The sequence below is a fragment of the Chiloscyllium punctatum genome, chromosome 18, assembly GCF_047496795.1.
Source record: "Chiloscyllium punctatum isolate Juve2018m chromosome 18, sChiPun1.3, whole genome shotgun sequence".
NCBI lineage: Eukaryota > Metazoa > Chordata > Chondrichthyes > Orectolobiformes > Hemiscylliidae > Chiloscyllium > Chiloscyllium punctatum.
Window position 1 is genome coordinate 99543335 of NC_092756.1, and position 20182 is coordinate 99563516.

The window sequence follows — 20182 nt, forward strand, 5'->3', positions numbered from 1 at the left end:
ACAGGCCCTCTGCTCTGGACCAGCATCCACTAATGATTGCCCAGTGACCATCACCCAGTGACCATCTGACAATCGCCCAGTGACCCACTGACCAACACCCAGTGACCTACTGACCATTATCTAGTGACCCCCTGACGATCACCCAGTGACCTACTGACCAACACCCAGTGACCTACTAGCCATTATCTAGTGACTCCCTGACCAACACTCAGTGACCCATTGATCAATATCTAGTGACCCCTGACCATCGCCCAGTGGCCCCGTGACCATTGCCCAATGACCCCGTGACCATTGCCCAGTGACCACGTGGCCAACGTAGTGTTACCCTGATCATCATCCCGTGACTCCCTGACTATCAGGCAGTGACTCCTGACCATTGTCCAGTCATAGCCCTGCTTACCGTCCAATGGAGAAACATAAACTATTGCAATGTTCTGAAGTGGGACTTGAAACCGAATGGTGTGACACTGGTTGTTACTTGGGTCCTGAGGGACTGCTGCACTGTTAGAGGGTCACTGCTGAGGAAGTGCTGCACTGTGGGAGAGTCGGTGCTGAGGGAGTGCTGCACTGTGGGAGGGTCAGTGCTGCACTGTGGGAGAGTCGGTGCTGAGGGAGTGCTGCACTGTGGGAGAGTCGGTGCTGAGGGAGTGCTGCACTGTGGGAGGGTCAGTGCTGAAGGAGTGCTGCACTGTGGGAGAGTCGGTGCTGAGGGAGTGCTGCACTGTGGGAGAGTCGGTGCTGAGGGAGTGCTGCACTGTGGGAGGGTCAGTGCTGAAGGAGTGCTGCACTGTGGGAGAGTCGGTGCTGAGGGAGTGCTGCACTGTGGGAGGGTCGGTGCTGACGGACTGCTGCACTGTTAGAGGGTCACTGCTGAGGAAGTGCTGCACTGTGGGAGAGTCGGTGCTGAGGGAGTGCTGCACTGTGTGAGGGTCGGTGCTGACGGAGTGCTGCACTGTGGGAGGGTCGGTGCTGAGGGAGTGCTGCACTGTGGGAGGGTTGGTGCTGAAGGAGTGCTGCACTGTTAGAGGGTCGGTGCTGACGGACTGCTGCACTGTTAGAGGGTCACTGCTGAGGAAGTGCTGCACTGTGGGAGAGTCGGTGCTGAGGGAGTGCTGCACTGTGGGAGGGTCGGTGCTGAGGGAGTGCTGCACTGTGGGAGGGTCGGTGCTGAGGGAGTGCTGCATTGTGGGAGGGTTGGTGCTGAAGGAGTGCTGCACTGTTAGAGGGTCGGTGCTGAGGGAGTGCTGCACTGTGGGAGGGTCGGTGTTGAGGGAGTGCTGCACTGTGGGAGGGTCGGTGCTGAGGGAGTGCTGCACTGTGGGAGGGTCAGTGCTGAAGGAGTGCTGCACTGTTAGAGGGTCGGTGCTGAGGGAGTGCTGCACTGTGGGAGGGTCGGTGCTGAGGGAGTGCTGCACTGTCAGAGGGTCGGTGCGGAGGGAGTGCCGCACTGTCAGACGGTCAGTGCTGAGGGTGTGCTGCACTGTCGGAGGGTCAGTGCTGAAGGAGTGCTGCACTGTCAGAGGGTCTGTGCTGAGAGAGTGCAGCACTTTTGAAATGTCAATGCTAAGGCAGTGCCGCCCTGTCGGAGGGTCAGTGCTGAGGCAGTACTGCACTGTCGGAGGGTCAGTGCTGAGGCAGTGCTGCACTGTCGGAGGGTCAGTGCTGAGGGAGTGCTGCACTGTCAGAGGGTCTGTGCTGAGAGAGTGCAGCACTTTTGAAATGTCAATGCTAAGGCAGTGCCGCCCTGTCGGAGGGTCAGTGCTGAGGGAGTGCTGCACTGTCGGAGGGTCAGTGCTGAGGGAGTGCTGCACTGTCGGAGGGTCAGTGCTGAAGGAGTGCTGCCCAGTCAGAGGGTCAACGCTGAGACCGCGCTGCACTGTCGGAGGCTCATTACTAAGGGAAGGCTGCACTATTAGAGAGTTAGTAATGAGGGAGTGCCACACCATATGAGGGTCAGTGCTGAGGGAGCACTGCACTGTCAGAGGGTCAGCACTGTGGGAGTGTATCACTTTTGAAGATCTGTGCTGAGGGACATACCTCAATCTCACAGGGTTAGTAATGAGAGTACAACACTGTTGCAGGATAAGTACTGACAAAGTTCTGCACTGTAGGAGGATCAGTACTGAGGGAGTGCCGCAGTGTCAGATGGTCAGTGCTGAAGGAGTGCCACAATGTCACAGGGTCAGTGCTGAGTGAGTACCGCAGTGTCAGAAGGCCAGTACTGAGTGAGTTCCACACTGTCAGACAGTCAGTACTGAGGGATTGTCACATTGTTGGAGGGTTAGTACTGAGCGGCTCTGCATGGAATACGAGGTGACAGGTATTTAACCCGATCAGGTGTTTCATGCCGTTTTGATGAAAGGATGTGTCTGAAATTTAAACAATGGAAATTCACAGACTCCCAAAACAACACAATGATTGTGTTGGTTGACTGTCCTCGTTAATTTCAGCCTGGCCACTTGTTTCTCCCTGGGAGCTGGTGGTCAGGCTGATTCTCGCGAGCCTATCATTACCAGCTAGCATTTGGGATTTTTTGGAATGTCTGTTGCTGTGGCAAACCACAGTCCTTCCGCCTCCGGGATTCTCTGGCCACAAGTGGCACGTGACCCACCCTGTGTCAATGAGCATCTGTGAACTGGTAGAGTATAAATGGCGAGACGTCTGCCCTGAACCCTCAGAACTCTGAACACTGCCCATCTCTGATTGAGCAAGAAGACCAGAGAGAAAGAGACAGAGACAATGAAGACGTTACTCTTCCTTGCCCTGCTTGGTCTGTTCGCTGTGTGTCAATGTCGACGTGAGTACCCTCATTTCCAATTGATTTCTCTCCCCACCCAGAAGCCGTATCTGAGTGATTGGCACATTGCCCAATTGTGGGTTACCCACCGTGGCCCTAGTGGGGTGCGGTTGTCCAGGATGTTGGGAAACTGCCTTGATTGACCACTGTTAATGCAAAGGTGCACCTTGTCAGTTGCATGGTGCATTTACAAACCCATGGGAGAGAGGTTGGAAATTGCCTCTTTACGAGTTGTAGCTTTGCAAGGACTATTTACAGAGTTAGCCGTGGAAAACTGGCAATGTTTGTACAAGATTGTTAGACGTTTACCCAGACATGAATCAGATTAACAGCAGGAAGAGTTTGGAGGCACAGTCCTGAATGGCTCGGCATCTCATGCCTTCGTGTAGGGGTTATTGAGCGAATCTGAGAGTGAGAAAGTTTACTTTGTCCCTTGGAAAATCTCCACTCTAAAATAATTGAATGGTCCCAAATGGTGACAGACGAATGTCATGTGGGAGTAAGAGTTTGATTTGGAGTCTGTAATGAGTGTTTGACATGTAATTCGATCATTTTCTGAGAAAATTTCTCACTGCCTGAGAAATTATCATTCAGTAACATCACAGAGGCATTGCTCTGGGAGCTCACCTCAATCCCTTTGATCTTGAATATTTAATTCAATACTTTCCAGGCACGTGCAATTCACTCCCCCAGTTTTGTTCAATTCAGAACATATTGGTTCTAAATGGGACGCCAAGGCCATGGAGACTGACAGGGATGGTGCCTAGTGACTCTCCTTGGGTCAAAGTCCAGGCCTCGGCCATTAGTGGGCTATTGAACCACAGAGAGCATCGCAACTAATCTACATCATCCAAGCTCAGCATATGAAACTCACGAGCAGATTGTTTGACAGCAACCAAGACAGGGATAGTTAGAGATCAGGACAGAGGGAATGAATAGGCAACAGGAGAGAGGGAATGGATGGAGGTCAGAAGAAAGGGAATGGATAGAAAGCAGGAGGGGGAATGGATGGAGATCAGGAGAGAGAGGGAATGGATGGAGGTCAAAAAAATGAATATAGAGGAAAGAGAAGCTTAGTGATTGCTCCCCCTCTGCCCTGTTGCTCCATTCTGTCTGGCTCAATAAAGCATTGCAACCTTATGGTCTTCTCATTACCATGAGGGCTGTTGAGACTGGGTCATTAAGGATATTCGAGGCTAAGATGGACAGATTTTTAATCAGGAAAGGAATTGAGGATCATGGGGAAAAGGCAGGACAGTGAAGTTGAGGATTATTAGATTGGCCATGATCCCATTGCTTGGTGGAGTGGATTTGATGGGCTGAATAGCCCACTTCTGCCCCTATGTCTTATGGTCTCACTAATTCAGACAACAATAGGAAGATAAGCCCTTGGTATCATTAGTGGGTTTTTAAAAAAATCATTCATGGGCTTTGCTGACTGGGCCCACCGTTTTTTGCCTGTCCCTTGTTGCCCCCTTGAGAAGGTGGTGGTGAGCTGACTTCTCGAATCTTTGCAGTCCATGTGCTGTAGGGCCACCCAGAATGCTGTTAGGGAGGGTTAAAGGATCACTGATCCAGCGTCACTGATTAACTAGTAAGGACAGTTTGTAATATATGAGTGTTGTAGGTTTCTGGTGATCTGGGAGAGAGTTGTGGAACCTTCCGAATTCTCCATGACTGTGCTCCACCTCTGAATGCCAACCTACTCCACGCTGAGCAGCAGCTGTGGAATTCCTCCCTCCACATCTCCTCTCCCGTTGATGATGCTCCACATAAACACTGTCATGACCAGAAGTTTGGTCGTCTCTCCTAAAGTCTGTTTTGGGGATTTTGGGCTAATTCTTAAAAATCCGATTACACTCAGTGAAGAGAATGGAGACGTTTACAACCCAGGACCATAAGGAGGCCACTCAGGCCTTTCAAACCTGCTGCCCCATTTGATAAGATCACAGCTGATCTGATTTTAACCTCAACTCTACATTCCTGTATGTCCCTGATAACCTTCCTCCCCATGGCCATCAAGAATCTATCTCCCTTGGCCACCAAAATGTTTAAAGATTCTGCAGCCACTGCCTTTTGAGGAAGGGAATTCCAAAGTTTCTCAACCCTCTGAGAGAACATTTCCTATTTCCTCCTCTCAGTTTTGAATAGGTGCCCCCCTTAGTTTTAAACAGAGACCCCTCCATCACACAATCCTTACTCTGTGGAAGCAGGCCATTCTACCATCAAGTCCAAACAGACCCTCTAAAGAGAATCCCTACCCTCTCTCTGTAATCCTGCATTTCCCCATGGCTAACCCACGTAGCCTGCACATCTCTGAACACTATGAGCACTTTAGCATGGCCAATTCACTGAACCTGCGCATCTTTGGACCATGGGAGGAATCCAGAGCACTCAGAAAAACCCACACAAACATGGGGAGAATGTATAAATTCTACACAGTCACCTGAGGGTGGAATTGAATTTGGGTCACTGGTGCTGTGAGGCAGCAGTACTAACCACTGAGCCACCGTGACACCCACAAGAGTCTCCATAGATTGTCCCAGAAGAGGAAACATCCTTTCCATCCGGTCAACTCCCCTCAGGATCTTGGATGTTTCATTTAAGTCACCTGACTCTTCTAAACTCCAAAAAATACAGGGCCCATCCTGACTTGCCTTTCCTCAACAGGCAATCCGCTCATTTCAGGAATTAGTCTGGTGGTATCACTCAGTTAAAGGCCCTAAATAAATATAACTAATTTCTGTTGTTGATTCTGAGAGGAGCTGTAGTTGTCCAGACCCTATGTCAATTCCAAATCCATGGAGGTGGGTTCATTGAGGAGAAAACTGACCATTAGAGGGCTCTGATCTGCTGTCATCTGTCCCACTTCAACATCACATATGTGCAATTTCAAACAGTCCAGCCGGGAACTGACCACACTCCCCCTTTACCCACAGTGGAAGTTTCCAGATTCACCAGCTCCCAGGAGACTGTCACTCAGCTGTTCATCAGACTGGAGTTGCCTAAACTATCTATCACACAGTTAATGTGTTCAAGTAACAGTCCAGAGACCACAGAAAAAATCCAGAAATTACACTCCTGAGACATTGCAGAGGGAGCGCCACATCTTTGGAGGGCCGGTGCTGAGTGATCACCACAGTCAGAGGGTCAGTGCTGAGAGAGCACTGCACTGTTGGAGGGTCAATGCTGAGGAAGTACTGCACTGTCAAAGGGTCAATGCTAAGGGTGTGCAGCACTGTCAGAGGGTCAGTGCTGAGGGAGTGCTGCACTGACGGAGGGTCAGTATTGACGGGAGGGCCGCACTGTCAGAGGGTCAGTGCTGAGGGAGTGCCGCACTGTCGGAGGATCAGTACCAAGGAAGTGCCACGCTGACAGAGGGTCAGTGCTGAGGGAGTGCTGCACTGTCAGAGTGTCGGTGCTGAGGAAGTACTGCACTGTCAAAGGGTCAATGCTAAGGGAGTGCAGCACTGTCAGAGGGTCAGTGCTGAGGGAGTGCTGCACTGACGGAGGGTCAGTATTGACGGGAGGGCCGCACTGTCAGAGGGTCAGTGCTGAGGGAGTGCCGCACTGTTGGAGGATCAGTACCAAGGAAGTGCCACGCTGACAGAGGGTCAGTGCTGAGGGAGTGCTGCACTGTCAGAGTGTCGGTGCTGAGGAAGTACTGCACTGTCAAAGGGTCAATGCTAAGGGAGTGCAGCACTGTCAGAGGGTCAGTGCTGAGGGAGTGCTGCACTGACGGAGGGTCAGTATTGACGGGAGGGCCGCACTGTCAGAGGGTCAATGCTGAGGGAGTGCCGCACTTTTGGAGGATCAGTACCGAGGGAGTGCCACACCATCCGGGGGGTCAGTGCTGAGGGAGTGCAGCACTGTCAGAGGGTATCTGAGGAAAGTTTTCAATTGGTTGAGCAATCTTTCTGGTGTGTACACCATAATCATTCACAAGCCACTCGCACTAGATCATTGCCCCAGGAATCATGATCTCCCCAGGACCCTGGTTAACCTCTGGAACCATACTGGTCCATACAGCCAGTCTCATCACAGAATGGTAACAGCACTGAAAGTGGCCAATCGGCCATCTATGTCTGTGCCAACCACAAAATGAGCCAGACGGAAGTGGATACTGCGGATGTTGGATATCAGAGTCAAGATTAGAGTGGTGCTGGAGAAGCACAGCAGGTCAGGCAGCATCTGAGGAGCTGGAAAAATCGATGGCCATAATGTCAATTATTCCTGCCCCTCGGATTCTGCCTGACCTTATGTGCTTCTCCAGCACCACTCTAATCTTGACACAAAATGAGCCAGCCATGCCTGATCCCACAGTGCAGCCTTTGATCGGTACCACTGAAGTAAGTATTTCTTTACTCATTCATGCATAATCCCTATCCAGTTGACGAGGATCCCACATACACTCTGTTCCGCTCATTGCCGTGCCTCACAGTTGGCTTTCTAACCTGTTCTTCGCCGTTTCAGTCTCCTTCAGAGGTATCTCAGCTTCAGAAACTTGAGGGAGGAAAGATTTCTTTCTGTTTTCTGCCTCAAACCTCCCTTAATGTTCCATTGGAACCTTCTCACCCAACACTCTTCAATTTGCAAAAATCTGGTGGTTTTCCTTACATTGCCACATCCCTTCAGAATCTGAAACACTGCTGCCACATCCATCACACAATCTGCTCCCAACAGCCCCCAACCTTTCCTTTTGTCCATTGCCCCTCCCAGACCCCCTCCATCTCTAACACAACATCCATCATCCAGTATGGAGTCACATACTGACCACAGAACTCCAACTGTGGATCCACTGAGGTTTAAGCCACCCAAATGTACACAAACATTCACAAATACAGACAAAGACACATACAAATACAGACGTACACCCACACACAAATAAACATGCTTAAACAAACACACACATACGGCTTGAGTGATTCAGTTATCAGCATCACATTGTCGAATCAAAACACTTTGATTGAAAACAAATTAAAAATCTGGGAGCGTGATCCAGAGAAGGGGGAGTGGGTCTGAAAGTGATGAGGGTAGACAGTTTGAAATGTTGCCTTTGTCTACCATAAAGGGAACCATCGAGACAGCAAAAACAAAAAAAAAAGAATCCTTAGTGTGAAAACAGGCCATTCAGCTCATCATGTCCACACTAACCCTCCAAGGGCCATCCACCCACAGACCCTACATTTCCCACAGCCAATCCACCTTAATCTGCACATCTCTGGACTGTGGAAGGAAACCCATGCAGACACAGGGAGAACATGCAAGCTCCACAAAAACAGTCAGCTGAGGCTGGAATTGAACCTGGGTCCCTGGTATGTTAGCTATCATACTGCACAGAATCATTGCAGTAGGATCTTAACATTAGAAGAGAAGAAGACAATTCAACCCACACAGCCTGTTTCACCCCCTTTCACTATTTTAAAGGTGAGCAAAACCCACATCCCACAAGTGAGTATAAACGTAGAGTTAGACAAGACTTTCCTGTATCTCAATTTCACTTTCCTTTGTTCAATTATCCTCTAAACCCAGGTCAATCATAGATCTACTGATTCTGGGATTGTGGGCTCCATCTCTCTCTCTCCACAATCAGCTTGTTTTTCTTTGGAGGAGCAGGGATCAGATTCTCAGATCCCACTCTGTGGGAAACACTTCTTGATTTCATGACTAAATACTTGCCTCTCACCTTACTTTGGAGTTCTTTCTCTGAGAAAAGGATTTTTTGCTATTAGTCCTATTTAGTTCTTTGATAATTTTCAAAACCTCACTCAGATCAAAACCTCAATTATCTAAAACTCCAGGATGATATTTATGTGATTACACACGCGCACAGATATCCTTGGGATAATGGATAGTGGTGTTCTAACACTATAATGACTTAAGATGCAGAAGCAGATGTAGACCATTCAGCCCAATGAGTCTGCATCAATGTTCAATGACACCATGGCTGATCTGATCATCCTTAACTCCACTCTGCTTCCTTTTCCCCATAACCCTTGATTCCCATCCTGATTAAAAATCTCTCTCTCAGCCTTGACTCAACCTTGATAGCCCTCTGCGATTAAAGAATTCCACAGAATCATTCCCATCTGAGAGAAAAAAATTCCTCCTCATCTCTGTTTTAACTGGGTAACCACTTACTCTGTTGCCCTCTGGTCCTAGACTCCTGCTTTTAGCTTCTACCCTGACAAATGCTCAGGAATCTTGTATGTTTCAATAAGGTCACCTCGCATCCTTCTAAACTCCAGTGAGTATAGACCCAAACAACTCAGAAGACAGTCCCTCTGTATCCAGGTTCAGCCAAATGAACCTTTCTCTGGACACGGCTAGTAATAGCCCAGAACTTGGTAGCCAGCAATAATCAGAAACAGGTTGTGGATTGTGCTGCTCATTGATTGAGATTGCAGTTAAGTAGTAACACTGAAATGTGACTGGCTCATCTGGTTCTGGTGGGGCCACAAGGTTGCGGAAAGCTAATTGTAGCTGTTGGAGCCACACCTCTGACACGTTCCTCTGTTTGGTTTCAGACCTTGGACATGCTGTGGTTCGGCGCAGTGCCGAAAGCAACAGCCGCGAATGGGGCAGAAATGGTGGCAACAGTGACAACAGCGATGAGTATGGCAAAGCATACGGTAATGGGTACAATGGGTACGGCTATGGGTACGGCAATGGCTATGACAACGGCTACGACAGTGGCTATGATAATGGATACGGCAATGGACATGACAATGGCTACGACAGTGAATACGATAATGGATACGGTAATGGACATGACAATGGCTATGACGGCGGTTATAACACATATGATAATGGTTATGACAACGGTTACGGCAATGGTGATGAGAATGGTTATGAGAACGGACACGAAGAAGAAAGCAGCGACAGTGATGACAGTGACAGCAATGGTGAGTGCACACAATTCATTTTCTCAAAGTTTCTTTAGAATCTGTTATTAGGATATGACTCGCTGTATTGGGCATGTCAACAGGACCTTAATGTGGTGCTGACAGCTTCTGAGCTTGCAGGCAATGGCAGAACCATGCATACCAAATACATGTCATAAATTTACAAAATACTGTGCTGCTGGTGTTTAAATAACCTTCAATTCCAAAATGATGTCCTCTTCTATTTCAGAGGCCAACGGAAATGGTGATTGGAATGGAAATGGCCATGGGGCTGGGAACGGGCACAAGAATGAAGTTGGATATGAGAATGGACATTGGGACGGATACGGAAATGGGAAAGGACATGGGAATGGAGGTGGTAACGGATATGGGAATGGGCACAGAAATGGAGACAGGAATGGATACGGGAACGGCAATGGTAATGGATTCAGGAATGGAAATGGGAATGGAGGCAGGAATGGCAATGGACATGGTGTTGGAAATGGGAATGGAAATGGGAATGGAGACAAAAATGGAAATGGGAATGGACACTGGAATGGAAATGGGAATGGAGACAGGAATGGAAACGGGAATGGGCACGGGAATGGAAATGGAAATGGAGACAAGAATGGAAATGGGAATGGACATGGGAATGGAAATGGGAATGGAGACAAGAATGGAAACGGGAATGGGCACGGGAATGGAAATGGAAATGGAGACAAGAATGGAAACGGAAATGGACACGGGAATGGAAACGGTAATGGAGATGGAAACGGAAATGGGAAAAGAAATGGGAATGGACTCAGCATCGGAGATGCCAAGGGATACCAGAATGGTCATGGAAAAGGAGCCGGAAATGGCAATGGGAATGGAGGTATGTGTTTTTCAGTTTCTTTCCAGTTCTTTTCACAAGAGTCAGGTTATATCCTTACTGACTGTAATAGAAAAGTAGCAATTCTCAAAACATTCGCAGGAATGTTGTTCGAAATGGAGATGTCTCTTGGCCAGTCAGCCCATGGCAATAGTTGAGTGTTGGAATTCAGTGACTGCTGAGAGAGAGGACAGATACCTAAGAACATATACCTTCAGCAGAATGAGCCAGAGAAGGAGTCACTGATGAGGTTCAGGGGTAATTCCATAAAGTGAGAAGCTTGTCCCTGTCAGTAATCCCAGGAAACATCGGGGAACATTCAGGACTGACCATTGTGGGCCTAATGTAGGGACATCTCCAAGGGTGGGGGGGGGAGACAGTTGGCTCCACTGGAGTTGATCTACAGAAGCAAAGCATCTGGTCCAGCTGAAATTGGAAAATCCTGTAATTGCCCAATTGAAGGGAAAGAAAGACATCTCATTGCTGTGGTTCTGTTTGCTGAGCTGGGAATTTGTGTTGCAGACGTTTCGTCTCCTGCCTAGGTGACATCCTCAGTGCTTGGGAGCCTCCTGTGAAGCGCTTCTGTGCTGTTTCCTCCGGCATTTATAGTGGCCTGTCTCTGCCGCTTCCGGTTGTCAGTTCCAGCTGTCCGCTGTAGTGGCCGGTATATTGGGTCCAGGTCGATGTGTTTGTTGATAGAATCTGTGGATGAGTGCCATGCCTCTAGGAATTCCCTGGCTGTTCTCTGTTTGGCTTGCCCTATAATGGTAGTGTTGTCCCAGTCGAATTCATGTTGCTTGTCGTCTGTGTGTGTGGCTACTAAGGATAGCTGGTCGTATCGTTTCGTGGCTAGTTGGTGTTCGTGTATGCGGATCGTTAACTGTCTTCCTGTTTGTCCGATGTAGTGTTTTGTGCAGTCCTTGCATGGGATTTTGTACACTACACTACATTACTACAAAACTAATGTAGTGTACAAAATCCCATGCAAGGACTGCACAAAACACTACATTGGACAAACAGGAAGACAGTTAACGATCCGTATACACGAACACCAACTAGCCACGAAATGACACGACCAGCTATCCTTAGTAGCCACACACACAGAAACAAGCAACATGAATTCGACTGGGACAACACTGCCATTATAGGGCAAGCCAAACAGAGAACAGCCAGGGAATTCCTAGAGGCATGGCACTCATCCACAGACTCTATCAACAAACACATCGACCTGGACCCAATATACCGGCCACTACAGCAGACAGCTCGAACTGACAACCGGAAGCAGCAGAGACAGGCCACTATAAATGCCGGAGGAAACAGCACAGAAGCGCTTCACAGGAGGCTCCCAAGCACTGAGGATGTCACCTAGACAGGGGACAAAACGTTTGCAAGACAAATTCCCAGCTCGGCGAACAGAACCACAACAACGAGCACCCGAGTTACAAATCTTCTCCCAAACTTTGAAGACATCTCATCATTGGAACTTCACTTCTGTTTAACATTCAGCTTTGATGCCATTATCTACAACCTTCTCCCAACTCTCTCAAACAACATGATGTTCTGAAATATCCAAACCCCACCCTTGATCATGCACTGACATTTATGTGCACCAGTGTTCAGTGCTGCATCCTGGAACATCAGACTCCCCAACGAGAAAGAATGTGCAATTTTACAACAAGTGAGGCAGAAGATGAATGATTGTTGTTTTATGCAGCAAGCTAGAATCATAGAATCCCTACAGCATAGAAGCAGGCCATTTGGCCCATAAAGTCCACACTGACTGTCTGACGAGCATCCCACCCAGGCCCACCCCATCCCTGTAACCCTGCATTTCCCATGGCTAACCCACCCAGCCTGCACATCGCTGAACACTATGGGACAATTTCCCATGGGCAATCCATCTAACCTGCACATCTTTGGACAGTGGGAGAAAACTGGTGCACCCGGAGGAAATCCATGGGGTGAATGTTCACACAGTAACGTGAGGGTGGAATCAAACCCAGATCCTTGGCGATGTGAGGCAGCAGTGCTAACCACCATGCAAACCGAAATGGAGCTAGGCTCCAGAATACAGATTGAACTAAATTTCACCAGCTGCATTTGAGCAGTACGTCAGTAAGAATAAAAGAGAAATATAAACTGATAACAGCAAGAAGCTGGAAGCCCTCTCTGTCTCTCACCGTGTCTTCCTCCCCTCTTATATCAAACCTGGGTCACTGGCACTCTGAGGCAGCAATGCTAAGCACTGAGCCACTGTGCCAACCTGCAAGAGTTGTTGAGATCTGGAATATGCTGCCTGAAAGGAGAGTGAAGCAGATTCAAGAAAGATTTAGAAATGGGAATTGGGGAAGGATTGTAAAGGGAGCTATAGAGAAAGTGTAGAGTGGGTGGGACTGATGGAATCCCACTTTCAGTGAGCTGGCACAAGCAGAGTGGGCCAAAAGGCCTCCTGTTCTGTTTGTGGCAGCGTACTTTACATTTAGATTGAAGGAAATTCAAAGTCAACACAAGCCAATCTTCCTTTACCTAGTGCTGCCTCATTGGGGGCTGGGGGGGAGCTATCATTTACAAATGGGTTTGTCCTTCAAAGAGATGTCAGTTGATTGGTTAGAGTGAAGGAAGGGAGAATGGCAGGGGGTGAGCTATCCAGTGACATGAGGGAGATGAAGGTTGAAGGGTCTTGTTGGGTTGGGGGGGGTGTGTGGAATGGTGAAGAAATTTCATGGAGACATGGGGAGGGCACAGCATCACAGTAATGTCCCTGGGCCAGTCATTCAAAGCCCCCAGGGCTAATGTTCTGGGCTACAAGGGATCAAATCCTATGGCAGGTGGTGAATTTTGTATTCATTTTTTATAAAAAGGTTCTGGAATCAAGTAAAAAGCTAACTTAATGACCTGTTGTTAAAAAAGGGGAGACCAAAGGGACCATCCTAAGGTGGGGTGGGGGAATTCCAGAGCCCAGGAGGCTGAAGGCATGGCTGTTAACATGCAAGAAAAAGGCTGGTGCTGGCAGTCTGTGAGCATGCAGCTTTTCTGGGTGTGACAGCTAGATGTTGCCATGGATATTGAGGACTCAGAGGCCTCAGGTTCCAGGCCTCAGAATCCAAAATCCCGTGGAGGTCAGGGACTCCCTGAGCTCCTGTGAGGCTGGGTGTCCTGTTCCTGAGGCAGGGATTGAGCTCTCCATGTGAAGGTTGAAGAAATGGACAGACCTCAATGTCTGAGTGGGCTGAGGAGTTGATTCTTTCCTTATTTACCCCAACTCTGCTGTTGGGCTGACTTTTAAACCGTATAGGTTGGTCTCCAAAACTCAAGGAACGTACATCTATTTTGACTAATTACCACCTTGAAATATATTATCATCTAAAATTTGCTTGCTGTCATTCTGTAGGTGCTGGAGCTGATGATTCCAGTGACTCCAGTGATTCCAGTAGTTCTAGCGAATCCAGTGACTCCAGCGACAGCAGTGATTCCAGTAGTTCTAGTGATAGTAGTGACTCCAGCGACTCAAGTGATAGCAGTGACAGTGATGACTCCAGTGACTCTGATGATTCCAGTGACTCCAGTGATTCTAGTGACTCCAGTGACTCTGATGATTCCAGTGACTCCAGTGATTCTAGTGACTCCAGTGACTCTGATGATTCCAGTGACTCCAGTGATTCTAGTGACTCCAGTGACTCTGATGATTCCAGTGACTCCAGTGATTCTAGTGACTCCAGTGACTCTGATGACTCCAGTGATTCTAGTGACTCCAGTGACTCTGATGACTCCAGTGATTCTAGTGACTCTGATGATTCCAGTGACTCCAGTGACTCTGATGATTCCAGTGACTCTGATGATTCCAGTGACTCCAGCGATTCCAGTGACTCCAGCGATTCTAGTGACTCTGATGACTCCAGCGATTCCAGCGACTCTGATGACTCCAGCGATTCTAGTGACTCCGATGACTCCAGCGAGTCCAATGACTCCAGTGACTCTGATGACTCCAGTGATTCCAGTGACTCTGATGACTCCAGTGATTCCAGTGACTCTGATGACTCCAGTGACTCTGATGACTCCAGCGACTCTGATGACTCCAGTGATTCCGATGACTCCAGTGATTCCAGTGACTCAGATGATTCAAGTGACTCCGGTGATTCCGACAGCTCCGATGACTCTAGTGACTCCAAAGATTCCAGTGACTCAAGTGATTCCAGTGATTCAGATGACTCCAGTGATTCCAGTGACTCAGATGACTCCAGTGATTCCAGTGACTCAGATGACTCCAGTGATTCCAGTGACTCCAGTGATTCCAGTGACTCCAACGGAAACAGTAATTCTGGTTGAGTACATTCTTTCAGTTCATTAGATAGCTTATACAATCATACGTAATGTGAAACTTACATCATGTTATTTAAAAGCAAACATATAATGAGATAGTCATTAACATTTATTACTGAGGTCATTGAAATTGCAGCTTCTCACTGGGATATAGTTCCTGAAGGTGCTGATTCTCACTGGGATACAGTTCCTGAAGGGGCTGATTCTCACTGGGATACGGTTCCTGAAGGGGCTGACTCTCACTGGGATACAGTTCCTGAAGGGGCTGACTCTCACTGGGATACAGTTCATGAAGGGGCTGACCCTCACTGGAATACAGTTGTTGAAGGTGCTGACCACGGTGGCACAGTGGTTAGCACTGCTGCCTCATAGCGCCAGAGACCCGGGTTCAATTCCCGCCTCAGGCGACTGACTGTGTGGAGTTTGCACGTTCTCCCCGTGTCTGCGTGGGTTTCCTCCGGGTGCTCCGGTTTCCTCCCACAGTCCAAAGATGTGCAGGTCAGGCGAATTGGCCATGCTAAATTGCCCATAGTGTTAGGTAAGGGGTAGGTGTAGATGTAGATGTAGGGGTAGGGGTAGGGGTGGGTTACGCTTCGGCGGGGCGGTGTGGACTTGTTGGGCCGAAGGGCCTGTTTCCACACTGTAAGTAATCTAATCTAATCTAATCTAATCTAAAAGTTACAGGGATAGGGAAGGGTGAAGAGGCTCAGGGAGAGATGGAGAGAGACAGAGAGGGCAGTAACACCTCTAGCTTCATGGCAGGTTCCTCCAATTGCTCTCCACGTGAATGAGCCACTCAAGGGAATCATTCCCTTATCAGGGTCTTGGGGAGCCCTCTCTGCCCCAAGGGGTAAGAGGTAATGTCAGGAGGGATGGGGAGGGGGAGGGATGTGGGTCGAAAGGGGCAGGGAGTGTGGGTGGAGAGGGGCAGGGGAGTGAGAGGGTTGGGAGGCAGGGAGTGAGGTTTATTCATTCTTTTATTTATTCATTGAATGAAAGAAAGGATTGAGCTTTACAGTGATGCCTAGAATAGGTGAATTGCCTGAAGAATGGTAAGTCCGATCTTCAACAACTGAGAGTGAGCAATAGGCAGAATAGAGGGCATTTTAGAAACTCATTTTCAGATAAAGATGGAGACAGGGACATTTCCCGATCTCAGGGTAAAAGGGTTAGACCAAGGAACATTCACTAATGTTGCTGAATAATCCAGAAATTCACCTCATCTTCATCACTTCTAAGACCATAATAACTAGGAGCAGGAGTAGGCCATTTGGCCCTTTGAGCCTGTTCCACCATTCAATAAGATCATGGCTGATCTCTTCATGGACATAGATCCATTTACATGCCCACTCATCATATTCCTTAATTTCTTTACTGTTCAAAAATTTATCTTTTAGTTAAAAAAAATTCAATGAGGCAGCTTCAACTGCTTCACTGAGCAGGGAATTCCCAGAATCTCAACCCTTTGGGAGAAGACGTTCCCCCTCAACTCAGTCCTAAACCTGCTCCCTCTTCTTTGAGCCAGTGGAAACAGCCTCTCTGTTTAGATCTTATCTATTTCTTTCACAATTTTATATGTTTCTATAAGAATCCCCCCATATTCTTCTAAATTCCAGTGAGAATAGTCCCAGTCTACTCATTGTCTCCTATAAGTTGACCCTCTCAACTCCATGATCAACCTTGTGAACATCCTCTGCAGCCCCTCCAGTGCTAGTAATCCTTTCTCAAGTAAGGAGACCAAAACTGGACACAGTACTCCAATTGTCGCCTTGTTCTCACCCTATACAGCTACAGCATAACCTCCCTGTTTTTAAACTCCATCCCTCTAGCATTGAAGGACAGTATTCCATTTGCCTTCTTAATTACCTGCTGTACCTGCAAACCAACTTTTTGTGATTCATGCACAAGGACACCAAGCTTCCTCTGTACTCCCTCTACCTCACTTTTCCCACACACTCTCTCAACAATCTCACAATCTCCATAGCCAGCAATGTTAAAGAAAACAACTGGATGCTTCCTGATCCCCTCAGACAATTTGGTCCCAGCCTGACCTCAGAGATACCACTGGGCAATCGGTTTACTGATTCTCTCCCAACCACCAATCCTGGGCTCTCTCTCTCAAGCTCTTGGATCTTTTCATTCAGGAATAAGTTTGAACTTCCCATTGGCCCCCAAAAGCCCAAAAGACAATTCTGCTCCTGCAACGTTCTAAAAATATTGTAAAATATTCTCTACATTAGATTGTTCCAGTTTCCAGTCACCATCATGAGGTTTTGTAATCTGACTTGGAAAAGGTTGAGATTATTCCCAGGGCGGATCTGGGAATGGTCAGAGAACTGCTCCATCATTAATACAATTGAGGAAGACCAGAAGACAATGGCACAGGTGTAGTCCACTTGGCCCCTCCAAACTACTTCACCAGCCTATAGGATCCTGCCTGATCCGAATTTCCTCATCCACTTTCCTATCCTTCCCCTGTAACCCTTGATTCCCTGACTGACCGAGAATCTAACTTTCTTAGCCTTAATATACACATAGACTCTGCCCCCACAGCTCTCTGTGACAAGGAGTTCCAAAGATTCACAATCCTCTGAGAGAAGAAATTCCTCCTCATCTCAGCCTTAAATTGCTGCCCCTTTATTCTGAGGCTGTGCCCTCTGGTTCTAGACTCTCCCATGAGGGGAAACATCCTCTCAGTATTGACCCTTAAGAATCTGATATGTTTCAATGAGATCATCTCTCATTCTTCTAAACTCCATTGAGTGCAGTCCCAACTTGTTTAGCCTTTGGTCATAAGACAATCTCTCCATACCAAGGATTATCTGAGTGAACCTTCTTTGAACTGCAGGTAGCTGAGAACCTACAGCAAATAATTGATGAATGCTGAACAGGAAGAAGTAGGAAGGAGAGAAGGAGGAGAAGAAAGAGGTGGTGAGAGAGGACAGGGTGAGGGAGAGAGAGTGAAAGATATGGACAAAGAGAGATCAGGGTAGAAAGAGGCAGTGAGAGATAGTGGGATGGGGGAGACAAGATGAAAGAGAGGAGCGTGAGAGAGACGAGGGGAAAAGTGGAGAGAGGGTGAGAGAAAAGAGAAGAGAGAAATAGAGAGAAGGTGAGGGTGTGTGTGAGAGAGAGAAAGAAAGGGAGAGTAGAATGGAGAGAATCAAGCCAGGACTGTGGGGGCAGGGAGTGGGGATATGAGATCCCTCTTTGCAAAGTCAGCTCCTTGATTGAACAATTTGGTGAAAATGAAAGTTAGTTGTAACTAACTTTACTAAAGCTGCCCCCTCCTGCTGGGGTACTCCATTTGCTCACTGTTACAGTGCCCGCTCCAAATGGATAAGTTCAGGTTTTGCTAACTGATGAAGAATTGAAACCACAGCAACGGTTTACGAAATCTAGGAATCTCCTCTCCAACAAGCCAGGGTCCTGGGGAGGGAATACTCTGGGGATCTGAAGCTCAGATTATACGGTTACTGTGGGGTGAGAGGAACAGCCCAATACTGAATACAGATTTCCACTTTACAACAATAGCAACTGGCTATGTTGGGACACCATAAAAGATGCTAAAGCAATGCAGTTTACTTCTTTTTTTGAATGGTGAGTTCAGGTGAGTGCGACTGAATGCTCCCCTTTAATTTGCCTTTTTGTACCTGAGCAGAGTAACATGTCTATTGAAAGGGGTAACAAGACTGTGATTTGGTGCCTTTTCCAACAGACGATTTGAGCTGGATTTGAACACGAGAATGTGTGAAGTTTCTTCCTAACTTTAAACAACACAGGAAATCTTTCTGCTCCTTGTCTTGACCCTGGTCACTCTGCTATCTCCTCAACTCCCCTCTGTGACCTTTTCCTGCTTTTCCGAAAGCTCACTGTAATTGCTACTGTTCTTTTCTTGCAGGTAAATCAGCAAAGAAATCAAACAAGAAGAATTAAACAAACGGTGAGGAGCTGGTGAGAAGGCAGCTCTCTGTCTGTGCCTGACCTCTCACCTCCTTGCGTGCTGTTGTTAATAGTTTTGTGGTCGTCGTGTGAATCCCAGGTTCCCCTTGATCCGCTTCATCCTGAATGTCAATCCCTCCTGGGAATGTGTGCAATCCCTGTCTATGTTATGGTCCTTCTGCCTGTGTACAATGCAATAAAGCGATGTTTGTGTGAACCAGACCCTCTGCTCTCTCTCGTAGATGCTCCCATCCCTAAGAGTTCATCTTTACCGCCACATCCTGCTGCCTCACAGCGCCAGAGATCCGGGTTCAATTCCCGCCTCAGGCGACTGACTGTGTGGAGTTTGTACGTTCTCCCTGTGTCTGCGTGGGTTTCCTCCGGGTGCTCCGGTTTCCTCCCACAGTCCAAAGATGTGCAGGTCAGGTGAATTGGCCATGCTAAATTGCCCATAGTGTTAGGTAAGGGGTCGATGTCGATGTAGATGTAGGGGTATGGGTGGGTACGCTTCGGCGGGGCGGTGTGGACTTGTTGGGCCGAAGGGCCTGTTTCCACACTGTAAGTAATCTAATCTAATCTAAACTAATCTAATCCCCCACCGATCCATTTGCCCATAGACTGGGGGAGGCAAACAGCTCACCACAAACATAGAGTGGGGCAATGGGGGAGTAAGGGAAGGTGGAATTAGTGAGGATTTTGGGGGGGGGGAGTGGGGAATGGGGATGGGATTGGGGAAATGAGGGGGGGATGACGAGTGAGTGAGGAAGGGGAAAGTCAGTGCCTTTGAAGATACTCTTTCTCTGGATGGTCTCAGTGAGGTTGTGAGGAAACGTCCGTCTGTGGTGGGTGGATGTGGGGAGAGTAGGGGTTGGGGTTGGGGTTCAGACGTGGAATTTTGGGGAGGGAGGGGATGTAAGTGAGAGAGTGGGAGTAATGGAGGGAATTCAGAATCAGTGAGGGGTTAGGGGGACGGAGTGCGGAGAACAAGTCCTGAATGATGAGGGAAATAGTCATGGCTCCAGCCCCAATTGTTTAGGCATTTGGAGGATTTGAGGGACTAGAGAATATGCCCATGTTTCTAAAAGGTGTGTGTGGGGGGTGGGAGGTGACCTGAAGACAACCAGTCTAGCCTTGAGGATGAATTCTCCCACAGAAGGCTGGTCATCCAATTGGAATTGGTGAATTCCCTGGTTAACCTCACTGACTTGGAGAGGACCTGGCCCTGGGGTTACAGGACATCAGTTTGGAAATGGCACCATAGCTCAGAAACACAATAAAAGGTGAGCAAGACAGGAAAAATCTTTAGGAATTCATATGCAGAACATTTATGTGGTAGATGAGGCTCCATACAGAGAATTGTGAATTGGC

The 20182-nt window shown here is 48.1% G+C and overlaps 1 protein-coding gene across 1 annotated transcript; it reads left to right on the top strand.

Moving 5' to 3' along the window:
- The first annotated feature begins 2691 nt into the window (after nt 1-2691).
- Nucleotides 2692-19014, top strand: LOC140489127 (uncharacterized). The gene is made up of 5 exons (XM_072588361.1): nt 2692-2797; nt 9325-9702; nt 9932-10555; nt 13944-14873; nt 18774-19014. The coding sequence occupies exons 1-5, from the start codon at nt 2740-2742 to the stop codon at nt 18806-18808; spliced, it is 2025 nt and encodes a 674-aa protein (XP_072444462.1). The 5' UTR covers nt 2692-2739; the 3' UTR covers nt 18809-19014.
- Nucleotides 19015-20182: the final 1168 nt, after the last annotated feature.